The 17,336-nt window shown below is 43.9% G+C and overlaps 2 protein-coding genes across 2 annotated transcripts; both read right to left on the bottom strand.

Moving 5' to 3' along the window:
• Window positions 1–121: 121 nt before the first annotated feature.
• Window positions 122–5,061, bottom strand: prpf3 (PRP3 pre-mRNA processing factor 3 homolog (yeast)). Its single transcript, XM_077599656.1, has 17 exons — window positions 4,868–5,061; window positions 4,434–4,589; window positions 3,776–3,906; window positions 3,530–3,697; window positions 3,366–3,443; window positions 3,039–3,283; window positions 2,813–2,931; window positions 2,414–2,601; window positions 2,150–2,316; window positions 1,985–2,067; window positions 1,731–1,874; window positions 1,552–1,651; window positions 1,225–1,338; window positions 1,031–1,149; window positions 856–933; window positions 731–786; window positions 122–655 (listed from the first exon to the last, which is right to left on the bottom strand). Exons 2-17 carry the CDS (start codon window positions 4,579–4,581, stop codon window positions 506–508), a joined length of 2,088 nt encoding a protein of 695 aa, XP_077455782.1. The 5' UTR covers window positions 4,582–4,589; window positions 4,868–5,061; the 3' UTR covers window positions 122–505.
• A 6,972-nt stretch (window positions 5,062–12,033) lies between these two features.
• On the bottom strand, window positions 12,034–17,054 carry LOC144073612 (uncharacterized). The gene is made up of 6 exons (XM_077599593.1): window positions 16,814–17,054; window positions 15,218–15,546; window positions 15,065–15,140; window positions 13,844–13,922; window positions 13,528–13,711; window positions 12,034–12,916 (listed from the first exon to the last, which is right to left on the bottom strand). The coding sequence occupies exons 2-6, from the start codon at window positions 15,542–15,544 to the stop codon at window positions 12,383–12,385; spliced, it is 1,200 nt and encodes a 399-aa protein (XP_077455719.1). The 5' UTR covers window positions 15,545–15,546; window positions 16,814–17,054; the 3' UTR covers window positions 12,034–12,382.
• Window positions 17,055–17,336: the final 282 nt, after the last annotated feature.

Genomic DNA, 17,336 nt, shown 5'->3' with positions numbered 1-17,336 from the left:
GATCTTAAGGTTATTTTTTAATTCATTAGAGGCCCGCGAATCAGACTAATATCAGCAAATATATCTCTTCCAAATAATCAATATCATATTGTCAAATTGAGAAGAAGAAAAAAACTTTCACTGAAGGAATAGGCTTTTATTGACAACTTGACTCAGATTACACTTCAGTGGTCTATCATAACAGAATATGTGGCTGAGTGATTTATATCACAGTGTAATTAACAGAACATCCTAAAACAAACACACATCCACTCTCACTCACCCACTCACACAATCACGCGTCATTAGCCACGTTCCAAAAAGGCGTTATTGATCATCCTTTTCCTTAGACCCCAACTTGTCACGTGTCCTTGCACAATAGTTTATAATCAATACGAGTTCAAGTCAACCGGCTTGTCGTCGCGAGAAGCCAGCCAATAGGTTGTGATGCTTTTTGCAAGGGAGGGTGGGAAGGGTTGTTCGTGAGGTATTTGACTAAAGCGCTTGAGTTCTTCTGTCAAAATCTTCAGTCATCCGGACTGTCCAGAACACTCTTACTGAGAGCGAGATCCCAGTAGTGTTCTGTGCTATGCTTCTTGAAATGTTCCCTGGCCATGTTCTCTGTGGGGCACTGCTTGAACTTAATGTCCCCAAAGGAGCGATCTTTAGCGGTGCCCTAAAAGATAAGAATGATTGAGAACCATCACAAACATATTTGCGGAAGGAACGGGGCAGGTAATGAGATGCTCACCTCCCAAATCAACCAGCACTTATTGTTCCTCCTTGTGTCATCATCACCGTCAGGATCTACATAGAAGTCAGACATTAGGGTTGGAAATATCTTTGCAAACTAAAAGATGCAAACATGCCACATACCATCTCTTTTGGAGTTATGCTCCTCCCATTTGATTCTGTGCATCATCAGTTTCTTAAATTTCTTCTGGGATTTGGGTCCTGAATCAAAGGAATCAGTCAAAATAACAACAATCCAGCTAAAACAATTACGACACACAAGGTTGCTCGACAATTTATTTGGCTCTTATCTTCTCACCTCCTTCCACAACCACCAGGTTGACATCTTTATGCAAAACTACAGTTCCAGTCAGGTAGAGCTGGTTGGCGTTGGCTTCCACTTTAAACTTTTTTGCTGGATTTTGTAGGTTACGGATCCTGCGTAGCAGTAATAGGAAATGCCATCCAGATCCATTTTCGCGTTACATTATGCTTGTGGAAAACTGTACAAACCTGTACACTGTAATGTGAACCCCACTGCCAAGATCCTCTTTCAACTTCTTCACCTTCTTTTCTTTGCGCTGCTCTGCAGTGAGCTTTCGTGCGGCATTGGCTTCCTCGTGAGCTCTGCAAAAACAAGTCAAAACAAACCGCGTCTTTATCACCAATTTAAATGAAAGAAATGACTAAAACTAGAATTGGAAGAGCATTTTTGTTTTTGAAATAAAAACTAATTCAAATAAAAAGGATAAGTAAATAAACTGCCTGACCTAAGGAGCCAAATTCAAAGCAAAATTCCGCCATTAGATAATGCAAAGAATGGAGTCGTGGATAACTAACTTTTGTCGTTTGGCCATCTGGGCTCTGACGTGGGCTTCCACCTTTGTGGGGTCCTGAACAGCCTCAGTCCCCAACACTCTCATCAAGTTGGAGATGCGCACTGAAAAACACGGCAGTGTCTGTTATCTATTTCCCTTCTTCCATAAACAAGTTGTAATTTTTCAAGCCTGCGCTCCTACCTTTAGGCTCCGGTGGAGGCATCAGTCCTAAACGGACCTTTTCCTGAACTTCTTTTTGGCCTTCGCGTCGAGTCTGTCTCCTCAGCTTCTTCTGTTCTTTCTTGGTCAAGTACACACCCAGCGTGACTGGCTTGTCTTTATCAACTACGAGCAAAAAAGGGCACACACACACACACAAACACTGTAACCGGTTTAGTCCTTCAGGTATATGACTGATGTAGTAAATAAGACTGAGAAACACATCATACACTTACCTGGCGGGCTAATTTGCGCAGGATGTTCCACTAAATTGGTAACTCCAAAAAGCACGATCTCATCAAGATTGGTCTCTGGTTTTCTTCAGAGAGGAGGTGGGGAAAAAAGGACGTGAGATCCTGGACCTTGATGGGAATCTGTCTAGGCGAGTGCTCTTTTCTTACATCACAATGTTGGTGGGTAAGATAAAGGAGTCCCACCACTCGATGTTTGGAACTTCGCTGTCCCCGATGTCTTTCCTGGGAGCGATTAGAGCCAGCTTCGTGGAGGCGTGGATTCCGGTCTTCTTGGCAGCCTGTGAAATTTCATTCTGTAACCTCTCCAACTGGGCCTGCCAAAAAAAAAACAAAAAAAAAAAGGTATGTTTTGATTTTGCAAGTATTCACACCTGGGAGTTCCGCAACGGTCACTGTGGAACGATATTCGACCTTGGTTCGAATGCGTTGAGCGATCTTCTCAAAACGACCCTGTTCGTGAAACTTGAAGGTCTTGCGAGCCCGCTGCGGTGCGAGTACTGTTACGCGATTGTCAAAGTAAGAAGTGGACTCAAGGTCCTCCCCAGGCTTTTCTTTGAGTTGCTGACGAAACTGCTCCCTCTTCACCGCCCGGATGTTAGCTGGAGGCAGAGAAGAAAATATCAGGGTCTGCGAAAACTTTAATTCTGAACAACATCAGTACGCAATCATACTATCCTTCTACACTGAATATGAATTTATGGCCAATGATGGCAATCGATATCCCTTCCATTGATGGCAGTGAATGATCACTGTTCTTGTATCACCATCGTCAGCAGCCAATACGTTTATTTTGAGCATAAATTTACATACCTTTGAGTGTGGGCATGCGGTGTGTGAGCTCAATCTCTTTGCCTGTGGCGTCCACTGTCCTACCCTTGTCATCCAGGATAAGTGGCGTTGGTTTATTCACTTCCTTCACCTCCACTCTCCTAGGTGAGGAGCATATTCACCAAATTATTTATACCATTTAAGCATCTTGGATTGGATAACTTTATTTATCCCTTAATCTTTCTGGATACGTTAGAGTGGTACTCACGGTGGGGCGATTCCCATGGCGTGAAGGTTGGCCAGTGCCACAAAGTTGTGAGGGATGGAGTTTCCCAACACGCTGAGGATGTTGGGCTTCATGGTCATCTGCGACTGGATGCGTGCCTGTTCCTCAGCCACCTTGCGAGCCTTCTCGATGGCGTCGTTCATGAAGCTGGCGGCCTGTGAAGGCATGATGGACCCGCCCATACCGGCGTGGCTGAGAAGACGGGACATGGGAGAATCCATTTGTGTCTACAGGGTAGAGAGCAGGGAGCAGAGTTAGGACTTCTACTAATTATACTTTTTTTAGGTGGGCCTTGTTCACTGTTATGACCTGAGCCGGTGAGGGAATGTTCAGTTGTTTCCTGCGTTGTTCTATCTGCTTTGTAGCTTCCTCCATCATCTGTTTGATCTATTGAGACATAACATTTGAAAATTAACAATGTTTAGGAAGGCAATCGCGTAGATTTTAAAATGTGCTCAGCTTTTATTTTGTACCTGCATTTTGCTGAGCATTCCCGGGGACTCCGACGGTGGTCCCGGGATGACCTCAGGCTCTTCCACCTCCTGAAAGCGAGGAACCCGTTTGCGTTTGGTGACCGTGCCATCAGCGGCCGGTGTGGCGTTTTTCACACTACTCGTCTCCGTCCCATCACCAAACACATCCTAAGAAAATAAACACATCATCTTTCAAACATTCCAGGTCCAGGTCACCATAAAATGAACCAGGGACGCTGACACTACCTTGATTTCTCTCTTGCGAGTCTTTTCTCCACTTCCCTTGTTGCTACGGGAACCACGGCTCTCCTCCAGCGCTTCAAAAAGACGCTCGACAAAATTTCCAGCCGATTCATTTAGGAATGGGTGCAATTGGTCTAGGAGGAAACAAGTGTGAATTAATACTGGAACCAGCCCTAATACCAATTTAGATCTTTAAAAAAGGGGGACTCAATTTAGGGCACCTAAAGGGGTTGCAGCAGCCATGGTTTCGCCGCTAGCATGTGTAAACCTGTTAGAATTGGCTATTGTAAATCCTTACGCAATGGTTGAATTATTTCTATATCCTCCTGACTACCAGTAGTTCAAATTTGTCCTCTGTAGAGGACATTTGTAAACCTAAACATCACCCACTCAGTGCATCCAATCGCATGAACTTCTTTTGTGCTCCATAGAGGACATTCGGAGATTTCCAATGACACCAAATTTCTTTTGCAGTATTCCAATTACTTCACATAGATTGGGGAATTTCAAAATAAATGTGATTGGACAGCATTTTTCCTGGTCGGAAATGCCATTGACTAGAACAGACTGGAATCCTATTGGTTTTAGTACCGCATGATCTTCATTGTCGAGATAGCGGCTCATAGTATACGAGAATAAAGTAAGTTATATTGTATTTCACCTGTTGTTTTCCTTTTGTCCAGCCCCTTGCCGACGCACTGCAGGGCGACGGTGACCACAGTCGGCTCGGAGAAGCCGAGCACCTTCTTCACGGTGCGCTCCACCCACGGCCTAATCTCCTCCGCATCCCGTTTAGGATGATGAGACATCCTCTCGTCTGAAAGGAACACACCAAAACTCTTAATGTTGATTCATACTCACGATGACGCATGTTTAATCAAAAAAAGCGCGATTCAATCGAAGTTTTAGCTACCCTTCCTGTCTTGCAAAACCGACAACATTGCGTTTAAACGTGCATATGACCGTAGATTTTTTTTTAAAGTGCATTTTATTCAGGACTCAAATGCTGTCAAAAGTCGCTCACCCGCGAAATAATGCTAACATCGCTAGCACAGTTTTGCGGAGCAGAAAAATTCAGCCGCTCTGTTCACTTACCAAATCTTCCTAGTTCCGTTATCGTGACTAAAGACACGCACCGGAGCCGTAAAAACGGTCAGAATCCGCTTCCAGGCGTTTAATACACAGCTATACACGAAGTTTTCTCGAAAACTTTAAATTTAGACGCGCGGCTTTATACGTTCACACAACGTTGTTATCATACAACCTGGAAGCGGAAACAGCTATTTTTTCTTCTATGGCTTTACATAGGTTATTTAAGGCTGATGGTTTTATGTTGCCTGCCCTCTTGCGGAAGGCAAGCAAAATGACAACCTTACCACGCTTCCATGTGTACGTACTACATATACGTATATGAAAAAAGGAATGAATACAATATATAGAATTGAATGCTTTTATTGTCATTATACAAATACAACGACATTTAAAGCTTTACCATAAGGTGCACACGTAAATAATTAGTTATAAAATATTGATATGCAATAAAAATGAAGTAAGGTAAAGTGCTTGTATGTGTGTACGTGTATGTGTGTATGTACATATATATATATATATATATATATATATATATATATATATATATATATATATATATATATATATATATATATATATATATGATGAAATTGCTTTGAGTGGGTGACTCTTAATTAGTGTTTAATGACTGTTGAGATTTTTTTTCCAGTTGTGGATCATTGCCATTTAATGATTTGTATTTGCCAGTGTGGAGGAAATCATAGTTTATGTATCGACCGACATCCCTCCGAGCAGCCATGAACATGTAGCGATCAGGTGATAGCCATTTCCATTCTATTCACTCATTTGACTGTCTTTTTCGGGATGTGGGTCAACTGAGCGCTGTTGGAGTCGCGTGAGCACGAAAGCGCAAGCGAGCCCGGGGCCACGGCTCGTCTGCCAGACACCCCGTGTCCCTCCCACGCTTCCTGTGCCAAAAGTCCAAAATCGCTGAACTCCCATACATGTCAAACAAGTACTACAATGTGAAGCTATGTCTGTGTGGTAAAAGTATATTAATAGGGAGCTTGCATGAAATTAAAATAATGATACATAAGAAATCGTAGATGAAAATAACCTGTTTGTGATTTGATGGCAATCACTTTGTATGTCAAAATGTAGCCCCAACAAGCAGATTTGCCATTGAAATTAAGAGAGATCAATTATAATACTGGAATATTTTTTGGGGGGATAAAGTTATTTATGAGATCCAACTATTTGAATGTATCATCTTTTCTTTCCGTCACACTTTTTTGCACTCAAGTGCTACTCGATATTTATTTTCTATGTTGTGGTTTTTAGGCTATAGCTATCCAAAACACTGTTAAAATGTTACATTAACAGATGACTATTTTGTCTGTTGTTCCCTATTTTACCTGAGTGTATAATGTTATTCTTGGTTTTGGTTGCATTATAAAAATACCCCCAAAAATGCAACCTATCCTCCAGTGCGATACATGATATATTTTTCCCCTTTCATCGTGCATCCTTTGGCTCGGGCAACTTATAGTTGCTGCATAATTTATTTGAGAAAAAAAATCGCTAATAACCCTCTTGTAAGTCTTTAATGTTGGATAGCTTTGTCCAAATTGGGGGAATTTGTGCTATTTTTTCCCTCAATACATTTCCAAGGTATCGGATCGGGAATCGGTATCGGCAGATCCACAAAAATACGTCTTGACTGTTTGGTTTTGGAGCAAAACAACAGTTTTATCTTTTTGAATGAATGCATATGACAGTAAGCCTTTTTGCTGACGTCACAGCCTCCCTTTGTGATGCTCCTCACGTACACGTACCCCAAACACCTCCTCACACCCGGCCTATTATGTAATGAAGGCTGAGCACATAAAATGACAATACAGCGCTGCACTGGGTTTGATACCGCCCACCTCAAATACTAACGCACACACACGGGTTGCTCACATGGACACACACATGACTACAATGCACACTTAGCCTTCCCCGTAAAACAGTTGAATTATGAGTCCAACTATTCCCTCTACGCTTAATCCCAATCCACAATTGGTGTTGCATTAATGCATTTAAAAGCTGATTATCCTATGCTGCATATATAGTAATGCAGCGTGTTACATGAAAGCATCATTTATGAGTAAATACCAAGCGCTCCCCAGCGCATCTTTTTGTCTGGCTAATTGCGTCTTCTGCTATGTTTCATCATGCTGACCCACTTTGGCCTGAGCGTTTGTGACAGAGGCCGTAAATCATCTTCTCTCTGAGGACCTCGGCAGCCTCTCCACGTGCCGAGGCACATTCGCAAAGTCATTGAAGTCATTGGCCGCCATTGACGGCGATAAACGTCATGCTTGGAGCCCCAAGAGAATCTGGCAACGCTACCGGCCCCGAGTAATTAATTACCATCATCGCATCTACTGCGCTACACAAGAAATGGCCGATGTTATCGTCGGTGCCTCCAGCCACACTTTGGCCCAAATTACAACCCCCCCCCACACCCACACCTTCAGCCCCGCTGTCACCAGACACACACGTGCGCCCTTGAAAAGTGTGAGATCTTCACCATGGCGAGAGCCACGCGGCGAGGACCCGTGACCTTCGCGGAGAGCGAGCTTGAAAAGGAAGTTTAGATTTTTTTTTTTTTTAAATCCAGCGAATGATCGTTGATTGGACATTCGTCTCCGTCAAGGTAATCAAATCAGTGGGTCATGTATTTTTCCCGATTATCCGGGTCCCTTGTTGCTAGGCAGAGTTCATATGGCTTAAATTTGTCTGCTTAAGACATTTTATCTTATGTTTAGAGGATAGCCAACACCTTTATTTGGAAGAATTTAGTGGGCAAAATGAATAAAAGCCAATATTTTTTCATTGGACGTCAATAATAATTTAAAATTTTATTTATTTTTTTAATGTCCTATTGATTGAGTGGTTAGCCCGTCTGCCTCACAGTTCTGAGATCAAGGGTTCAAGCTCCGGTGTGTTCCGACTTTACTGTGTGGAGTTTGCATGTTCTCCCCGGGCTAACGTGGGTTTTCTCCGGGTACTCCAGTTTTCTCCCACATCCCAAAAACAGCTAGGCTGGTTGAACACTCCAGATTGCCCCAATACTTGTTTTTTTGTGCGCAAATGTCTTTTTTTTGTCTTTTGTCTGTCCTTTTAAAGGCTGCTGTCCGCCAGAAATGTTGGAAAAATTCCTGGCGCGTCTGCTCAGCTTCACTTAGATCATTAATTTGCTAATTCCAATCGTAATTAAAAGCTCGACCACAGGACAGGATAAGAGGGCCACTAAGTTCATTATAGACAATCCTGTTGGTGCTCACGCTAAACGAGCCAACTTCACACAAATGCATTGACGTAAAGTCAAATGTGTTTGTTTGCATGTGATGGGGGAGGGGGGGCACCGATGGATGTCCTGTGTCGTCCTTCCCAAAAGTGAAGCCAAAGCAGGCCTACTCCTCCCTCCTCTCCCCTTCCTCATGTGCAGCCTCCAGACGGGGAGGGGGGTTGAGGCAAATGGGGGGCTACCCTGCTAAAAACTGCATGGATACAAGGGGGGGCCGAGAGGGGGTTGGGCGGTCCTCGCTTGTGTCACAAGGGTAGCCCACCACCCAGCATCAACTGAGAGTATGTAGTGTGTCAATGGACTGTGTGTGTGTGAGGGGGGGCATTTCTGAATTTGTTTGGGTGTCAGTGTGCGTGTGAGGATGATTTCATCCAGACTGAGTAGGAGTGGGCAAGGGGGGTGGTGGTTGGTGCTGGGGGGGCTGTTATTAAACCACGCCCTCCAAAATTGTGCCACTCCCGTGCCCGCTTGCATGCATCGGCTAAGAGAAAATGGAGTGTCAGAGCGACTATTTCATTCAAACTATTGCCCACAAAAAGTAAGAAGCGGATTGCATTAAAATTGTGTAAGATTAGAGATGGTCTAAGAAAATATCGGGAGGAATTGAGGGGGTTCTCTCGGCCGATGTGATATGTTCTGTGTTCATACTGTGTTCTTCGTCGTGAGTCCGTCTGATGCATTCACTGGGCAGGTCCTTTTTTTTTTGAGTCGGTGGTGGGACCCGCATCTTGCTCTTCTTGAAGCTAGTATAGCAGAAAATATTGTATGTAAAGACAAACCACAAAAAAATGGTACATAATTAAGTTTAAATTGCATTTTTGTTCATTTGTAATTTTCATTTTTCAACTCATATTTTTAAATGAATTCTTTTTGCCACTTTAAATATCATTTTAGTTATTAGTTTTGAATGACTTACTACATTTTTTGCCCATTTTCTATTTATTTGTGGACATGAGTAAACCATTTCATCTATTTTCTTTTTCAGGGCGGGCGAATGTTTAGCACATTATTAATTATTATTCATTCTACCTTAAACATTGTCTCTTAATTTGTGGATTCATTGAAATTTTGGACTCAATGTTTTATGTTGTTTTGAATTCCTTGCGTTTTGATGGATGCAGGGCTAATATTTTAAACCACACCCAATCATGACTTATTTGAAAACACACACGCAATGTCGCGTTTTTGTTGTTTTAACAGCTGGCAAGAGGCTCAAACACACAAGCCCCCCCTTCTTGTGCCAGTCAGATTAGTGAGGTTGACCCCCCCACCCACTTTAAAAAGTCCATCCTCTAAATCTGCCTCCCCAATAAGTCGCATCTGTTCCACAAAACACCTCCTCCAAACAACTTCCAACAATGGTCAATTTCCATAAAATCCTGTGCAACATTTCAGCTTTCAAAGAACTTCATTTATTCAACAATTTCCTTTTTTTCTGAGGAGTTACCAGGGGGAAAAAATGGAGCCATAGTAAGAGTTTCAAGTGAAGGTGAGCTAGAGACAGGAAAACTAACAAGATTGGGGAAGATCAAGGAAAAGGGGGGAGCAGAAATAGTATTACAGAAGAAGAAAGGCTACAAGATTTCCCAAATCTTTCCCAAGCAGTCGTCGATGAAGTAGAAAACGTACATGGAAAAAAAGTAAGTGCAATCGGTCACACCATGGTCGTAGAAAATGTCAGAGTGGAATGGAAGACGGACCCCGATTCCACGTAAAAAGCGCCCACAAGCCCACCCCACCAAACATAACAGGGCTCTAATGCAGAGTGGGGGGCTGTTGCGTCAAACGGAGACGGGGAAGGTCTTTCTCAGACTTGTAAGGCTTTGAAGACGCCTCGGTATATGAACACATACAGCAAAAACATTGAAAAGAAACGAAATAAATTAAAACATAGATACCTGAAATACAATTAGAGCATAATTCAGCAAAAATTCAAATGATTAGAATTGAGCAAAAGCAAAAGCAAATTGATGTAACCGGTTAAACAAAACAAATAATTATAAATAAGAAGAAATGGGGAAAGTCACAAGAATATGTGAAATGATTAATAAAAAATTTGAATCAAGATATATTTAAATTTGAACAAAGAAATGGGAAAACAAAAGTACAGAATTTAAAAAAAAAAAAAAACGGAAAACCAAAAGCAAAAATTCAAACCAAATTCTTAAAACAAAATGGATCAAAGTAAAAGAAAGTGTAACAATATCATTTGAAAAATAAAAATGACAAAAATGAACAAATAAACTTTTAAATTCATTAAAAGTAAACAAAAATGTGAAAAAAACAAATGATCAAATCACAAAAGATTTTTTTAAAGTTAAACCATACAACAACAAAAAAAAAACAAAATAAAAGAGAAAAAAAAGTTGAAAACAAGCAATACAAAAAAACCTGATTAGAAAGCATCCAAAAAAAAAGATACAAATTCGCAATAAAGGCGGTTGTATGGCGGCTGCTACGTCCTCGCTCAATGGAAATACTCTGAAAAATAGCTTTGTAGAAATATTTACAAGACTTTTGCATGAATTGGTCGTCCGGTGCGGCTTGCCAGTCGCAACCGCTTCCTCCCTATTGTTTACATTTTGCTCTCGTTTTTCAAGTTTCTCAACGCCAACCTTCAGTGCGGCTCCTCGGATTCGTCGGCGAACCCGACGGAGCGAAAGAAAAAGGCTGGCGGTCTGTTTACAGAAATACCATTGGAGACTGGGTTTGATTAGCGGAAGGTGTTATCCTGTGTTAGCACGTGCGCGATTGGCGGCGACAGGTGTCTGAGGCCTGCCGGCCCCGCCCAGTTCAAACGTCTTGGGCGCCCGTCGCCGTCAACGGCGTCCGTCGCACGACTCAGGCTAACGAAAGAGTGTGATGACGTTGAAATAAAGTTACAGGTGACTACTGTCAAGATGTGTCGTCGTTTTTTTTTGTGAAAGCAAACAATCAAAATTCACTCAAAGTGCACTCCCAAGCACCAATTGCTTCTGTTGAAAAAACAAAAATAAAACACATCCTATTTGGTAAAAGGCACAGTAGTCCGACAGTTCAACACTTCCTGCTTCTTGATGAGAGAAAGAAAAACACACGTGTCAACAATATCGTAAAAAATGTCGACGGCCTCTGTGTGCGTTTTCCTCAGCTGCCCGTTAAATAAATACAAAGTAGAATAAATAAATGCAGTTTAAGATAAATTAACCGCCGGCGTTGGGGCGATTCGTTCTTGGCTTACATTCGTGAGTTGATGACATCGTTTCGTCCCACAGTCTCCAATGTGACGTTGCAGTGTGGATGCCTCATTGCGTACGCTTGATTTGCCTTTTATGTTGTTGTTGTCCTTATGTCTATCTACAACCCGTAGAAGGTTACATCGGCGACTTCCTCCGGTGTTTGGAAGTGGTTCGTTTCGTCTTTTTTTGAGCTTTTCAAGTTTTCTTGCAGTCCTCCAGTCAAGTACGCGATATGCAACGCCTGCGTTTTGGGCTCTGCGCGTGCGGACTGCATCGGATTCGCCATCTTGGGTAGGGGAGACCACAGCGGGCCAAAAACATAATTTAAAAAATTGGGACTCATACTTTGTCTTTTTGAAAGGGGGGTATTGAGTTACTTTTAGTTCAGCAATACATATAATTCTAATTTTGAATCCTTTATACCACAATATTTGTCAAGTGTGGCCTACTTTTTTTTAAACATTTTAAATCATTTTCTTGATATATTTTTTTAGAGATAAAATTATAAATGAGTGATAATTAAAAGCCTCTTACAAACTTGGATCTCTAATTGATTTAAACTGGCAGGACTGGAGGCGAATCGTCCTTTGTGCCTTATAAATGGGTCCTACCATTGTATATTAAGATTAAGCAAGCGAGAGCTTGAAATTTTTTATATTTTAGTGCCCATTGCAATATGAAATGTTTGTGTATACTTTAGAATTACAGTTGACATCCCATGGAAAACCTTTAACATTGAGCTCTTTTTAAGGGGCCGTTCAAAATTTGCCAAATTACAGGTAGTCAGTTTTCATACTGTTAATTGACTATGAAAACTAGACTAAGTGTGTCGTAGTTTGCTATCCAAGATGGCCGACCGGGTGCGCAGAACTCAATGCAGGCGAAGCAGACTGTACCAAAAGTCCTTCGATATTTCTTTGCACGCTTATTCGTGATTATCCGCACGCATTTGATTTTCCTCAGGCGGTGCCCTCGGCTTCCCTTGCCTCGTCTTTCCCGTGGCTCTCAAGTCTCCGCGGGGGCGGGGCCAACCCGGGTCAGAGGTTTGACCGCCCGGCTGGGACCTTGGCGGGTGTCGTCGCCCTGCTCGGTGACAGGTTGACTTTGGCAGCGTGCGGCTTTCTTTTGATTTTTGCTGTGCTTGGGGGTTGTCGTGGAAGACACGGCGCTGTCCTGGGTGGCCGGCCCCGGCCCGGTTTCGTCGCCGCTCGACGTGGGTGACCCCGTCTTGCGGGGCGACGGGATGGGAGCGATGTGGACCCACGTGAGGCTGGGCTCGGACCCCCGACCCGTTCTGTACTCTGCGGGCTTACCCGAATTGTCGCAATCGCTGTGGTTTCCCTTTGAACCGGCGGTTGGGGAAATTTGCTGCGAAGATGAGGACGAAGGAGGAGGGGAGCTTCCTCCGTCTCCTTCCTTCTCTTCTTCTTCTCCGCTGTCATTTTGCTTCTTCTTCTTTTGTGCATTGAGGCGAGGGCACTTGGGGAGCCCCGGTGAAGGCGTAGGAGAATCGGTCCCTGTCCAGCTGAGTCGGCGTTTCTGTGCAAATAAATGACAAAGACATTTCACGGTCAATCAAGATTCTTTTTTTTTCCCCCTCAGGAAATCACAATAGTATACTTCAACAAGCCATGTTTTTTTGACAAGGTGAACTAAATAAAATAAAACTGGAAAAATTAAAATTAAACAAAAAATACTTCATACTTCAAAATACAATTGAATTAGGAAACAAACAACTACTACTAGAAAATAGTTACTCCTAAAAAAGACAAAAATACCATTAAAAATGTCAAAATAAAACAATTGCAATTGATTTTTAAACATTGCATGAAAACACACACACTGATTTCAAACAATATAATAAAATTAGCCTTTTCATCCAAGAATAATGATTTGTCTTACAGGGCAGCTAGTTAACCCTTTGGCTGCCTTGGACGGCGCCAGACATCCAATCCATTTTGACTGGGCGGGGCGAATGAACGAATCCACGTGTGCACAAAATGGGCTAAATGGCAATGTCTTCTTGCCGTTTATTGCGTGAGCGAGCTCTTAACCGACTCTTTACTCAAACTGCGTGTGATCTGTAGGTCTAGAACTCGCCTGCAATTCAATTTTTTTCCCCCATTAGCAATGCAGCACTGCACGCTCACCTTGACCGGGATATGCAGCTGATCCCTGTGCTTGTGCGGCGGCGTAATGCCCGACACGTCTTGGAGGGAGCGGACGGGCGATGTGGTGACGCTGGAGACGGCCGACGTCGGTTGAGCGGAAATATGAGGAAACCACAGCTTGAGCATCATCTCCACCTGCAGGAGCGTGTTCAGATACTTCTCCCTGGAAGAACAAAATCCACACACGTTTGGCCAGGAAAACATTTGTGTGACACCCACAGAGATCAAGTAGCTCGGAGCAGGATCTAAGTTAGGAGATAAAAAAAAACACGCTCAGGTTTGAGTGCCATCCTACCCGCAGTTTGGTTTCCGTAAAACACCGACGATTCGCTGGATGCGATCCATGGCGACGCTCTGCTGGAAACTACTCAGACCTGCCAATCACAAAGAGAAGCCCCTGTCAGCATTCGCAGTAACGCTGCGGTGTCGGCCAGCTTGGACGAGGCGATGGGTGGAAAAGCTGGATGGAACCGATGCGCGATGACAGGAAGGAAGGCAGTGTAGCGTCGACTTGTTGGCTGCCAATGACGGTGATAGACGTCTAATCCATTTGAACTAAGAGGGTTGACAGTCTCTCTTAGTTCAAGTGAATTGGACGCCTATCAACGTGTTTGGCAGCCAATGATTTAACATAGAAGAGTGATTTCTGAATGCAATCTGAGGTATTTGACGGAGTGTGTCCACTTTCACTTCATTAGTCAGAAAATTATTTCTTCGTTGCTCCGATTTTTGGATGTAGAATCCAAAAATGACCTGTTTTATACTATTATGTCAAGTTTTTCAACTTTACTATGTAAACTTCTTTCTTTCTAAGTGACACCCTGTAACAGGCAGAGTAATCAGATATTTTGCCAAGAGTCATAGCCCAGGAAAGTATATTGTCTTTGGAATTGGGGAGAATACTACGAAATAACGAGCCGATCCTGGAAAATATGTATTTTTCGTGATGTAGTTTCCAACCACTGGTCTCTTGACTAAGACGGGGAAAAAAGAAGCGCTTGTCGACCTTCCCAAGATGATTATAGATGTACAATTGTGCGCCATCCACTCATCCTTCTGCTGTGAATTTAAATGAGTTTATCTCTACTAGAAATTCAATCAATTTGAAGTGGAAGGGTGGCTAGCAATCCCATTTCAAATGGGTATCTAGCATCGGCAATGGTAGACAACCAATAGCAATAACTTTACAGCTGAATGAGGAATCAGTATTTTAGTATTAAAAGGATTTTTTTTGGGGGGGGGGGGGGGGGGTATTTTAAAGCATCAACGATTCTTCCAATTGGTTTAATCAGTTATATTTACATATTTGAGACATTTTGATAGCACAGTTTGCCTTGAAATACCTTAAAAAGTGAAGTTTTAGCGTGACTGGAAGGTATGTTTAGACTTCAAGTAGGTTATATTTTCTATGCATGTTATGCTTGAGCTTTTTTTACTGTGTTGAAATATGTAAATATTTAAAATCCTAAAGTAAATAAAATATGAAGATTGTCAGAATTAAGTGCCAGAAGCTTACCGCGGTCGAATCGGCCTTTCTTCAGCCCATTCAGCAGCTCCATCAGAGGCCTGACAAAACCCTGGAGCTCAGCACACTGTAGCAGGAAATGACACAGGAATTGATTATTACGATGCATTCTTGCAGGGCTTTCCGGGGCAGACTCAGGCTCACCTTCTGGGCGAACAGCAGGTCACCCTCCGATTTGGGAACCTCGGGCGGCACCTTGCCGCCCGGGTACGCGTCCTCATCATCTTTGAAGCCGTCGCAGGCCCATTGCGACCCGGGGCTGTCGGACGCCCGGCTGGGGTTGGGGGCGGCCGGCGCGGTCACCGCCGGGTCCAGGAGCGTTGACGACGAGGACGCGTCCAGGAGGGCCGACGACGAGGACGCGTCAGTCAGGAAGACGTCGGTGTCGTCCAAGTCGCTGAACAGGAGGCTGTCGCTGGAGCTCAGGGAGTCGAAGGAGGGTTGCGATGACGTGCTGCCCTGGGACTGCATCTCTGGGCGGCGGGGCACAAAAATGTATGGAGTTCTATCAAAACGCTCACGTGCTCATTTCTCACCACACAAAATGGTGGTGTCCTACTTAAGCATGGCACTGGGGGCAGCCTGTCGGCACACAATGGTAGCGCGTGCCTAGTTCCCATTGAAGAGATTGGAGACGGAAGCGAGTAAAAAATGGGAGCTGGGGGATGGGAGCGGAGCGTAGCGTAGAGTAGTGGAATCGGAATAGGCAGTCTCGTTCTTTCACTGCCTCCAGTGCTCTGCTTATAGCACCGCCCTCGCCCGGCTCCGGCTCGCTGACTAGCTGAAGCTCCATCCCGAGCCCCCTTCCTCAACACGAACACCCCCCTGACTGCCTCCTCCCTCCCCTCACACACACACACACAAACTCCTCTCTTTCCTCTCCGGGCGCATTTCTGCACGCCTCTCCTGTCGTCTTCCTTCTCCTCGACCTCCGCACTCAACCTTCCTTCCGCCACTTCCTTCAATATTATGAGGAAAAAATAGGATGCCATGTTTACGTTGGAGCATTTGCTTGTAAATTCAGATCATCCTAGGGTTTTAGCTATTTTAGACCATATGCTCCTGCAAGGGTTCCCCACCCCCGTAGCCCATTCCTTTCAAAGGAGTAGTAATCCCTGCTGGACCCTGAGCCTTGGGGGGTTGGTCATAAGGATATTCACTTTTACTCACATGAAATCAAACACATTTTTAAAAGGCTGTCCTTTAACAGCTTTGTAATTAACCATTACTTAAAATGAACAGTTTATAATGATAAACGTAGAAGCAGGAAGGTGACAGACAAAATTGTATCCTTTCAGTTAAATGGTGGCAGTTATCAGAACGTAGATTAAAAATAACGGCAATCCATTTTGACTGGGAGGGGCTGGCAGCCAATGATCGCTGCCAACCCTCCCAGTCAAAATGGATGGGACTACTACTGCCTTCAATCGCCGGCAAAGAGTTAATATATAGAGAAGAGAACTTGCATTTGCAGCCATACTGTTGTGGGAGAAACCTAGCCATAATAATTGATGAATACAAACATACTTCCCCACATTAAATTAGAAACTATACGGAGAAAAATAAAACACTGCAATTAAGATTGATCAGTACACCCTGCGATGAACACATCCAGTATTGTATCTTCTATCTTTTGGATGTATTAGCACGCGTATAAACAGGACGCAGTTAGCTTGGCAACTTCGAAACGGAAGCCCCCGCCCCCCAAATACACAAATAAAGAAAAATGAGCATACTCACTCAGTGTATTCACGAGCTATATGGAAAAACAATAGTATTTGCCAAGATGTGCAGTTTGGTTCCCGAGTAGTTTCCGTCAGTGAGTAGCGGGCGAGGTGAGCAGCATTTGCCCGACCGGCGTTGGCTTTTGACGGGATCACGTAGGCACACTTGACGTCGTCCACTCCGCCGGCCGTGAGTCGCCTGGTGTGTTTGCTAGCTCTTTCTCCACACACTTTACGAGCGTCAACATGTGCCGGGATCCACGTGCCCACGTCATCGTCCCAGCCCATTGGCGGAGGTCCTCCCAGGGGCCCGCGCGCTATTGGCTGATACGCTCAGCCAGCGATTGGTTACTCGGTGCTGATTGGACGGCCGTGCAGGCAGCCGTAGCCCCGCCTACTCATGTGTTGCCCGTGTGTATGCTGGTGGTTTGGGCTTCTACTACAGCAAGCGGGTGTAAACACACGCGTGCGCTACCCCGCCCCCCTAAAAAAAACAAAAACTTCCCGAACGTCTACTGCGTTGCTCACACGCTTGACAG

Source organism: Stigmatopora argus, chromosome 4, assembly GCF_051989625.1.
Source record: "Stigmatopora argus isolate UIUO_Sarg chromosome 4, RoL_Sarg_1.0, whole genome shotgun sequence".
In the NCBI taxonomy this organism is placed as follows: domain Eukaryota; kingdom Metazoa; phylum Chordata; class Actinopteri; order Syngnathiformes; family Syngnathidae; genus Stigmatopora; species Stigmatopora argus.
The sequence above is the reverse complement of the archived record's forward strand: the minus strand, read 5'-3'. Positions and strand labels throughout refer to the sequence as shown.

Coding starts and splice junctions, on each gene's coding strand:
- prpf3 (XM_077599656.1), bottom strand. CDS start 4,581: ATGTCTCATCATCCTAAACGGGATGCGGAGGAGATTAGGCCGTGGGTG. Junction 3,907..4,433: donor GGACAAAAGGAAAACAACAG/GTGAAATACAAT, acceptor GTTTCCTCCTAG/ACCAATTGCACCCATTCCTA. Junction 3,284..3,365: donor ACATTCCCTCACCGGCTCAG/GTCATAACAGTG, acceptor TCTACCCTGTAG/ACACAAATGGATTCTCCCAT.
- LOC144073612 (XM_077599593.1), bottom strand. CDS start 15,544: ATGCAGTCCCAGGGCAGCACGTCATCGCAACCCTCCTTCGACTCCCTG. Junction 15,141..15,217: donor ACCTGCTGTTCGCCCAGAAG/GTGAGCCTGAGT, acceptor TTCCTGCTACAG/TGTGCTGAGCTCCAGGGTTT. Junction 13,923..15,064: donor GAAAGGCCGATTCGACCGCG/GTAAGCTTCTGG, acceptor TGTGATTGGCAG/GTCTGAGTAGTTTCCAGCAG.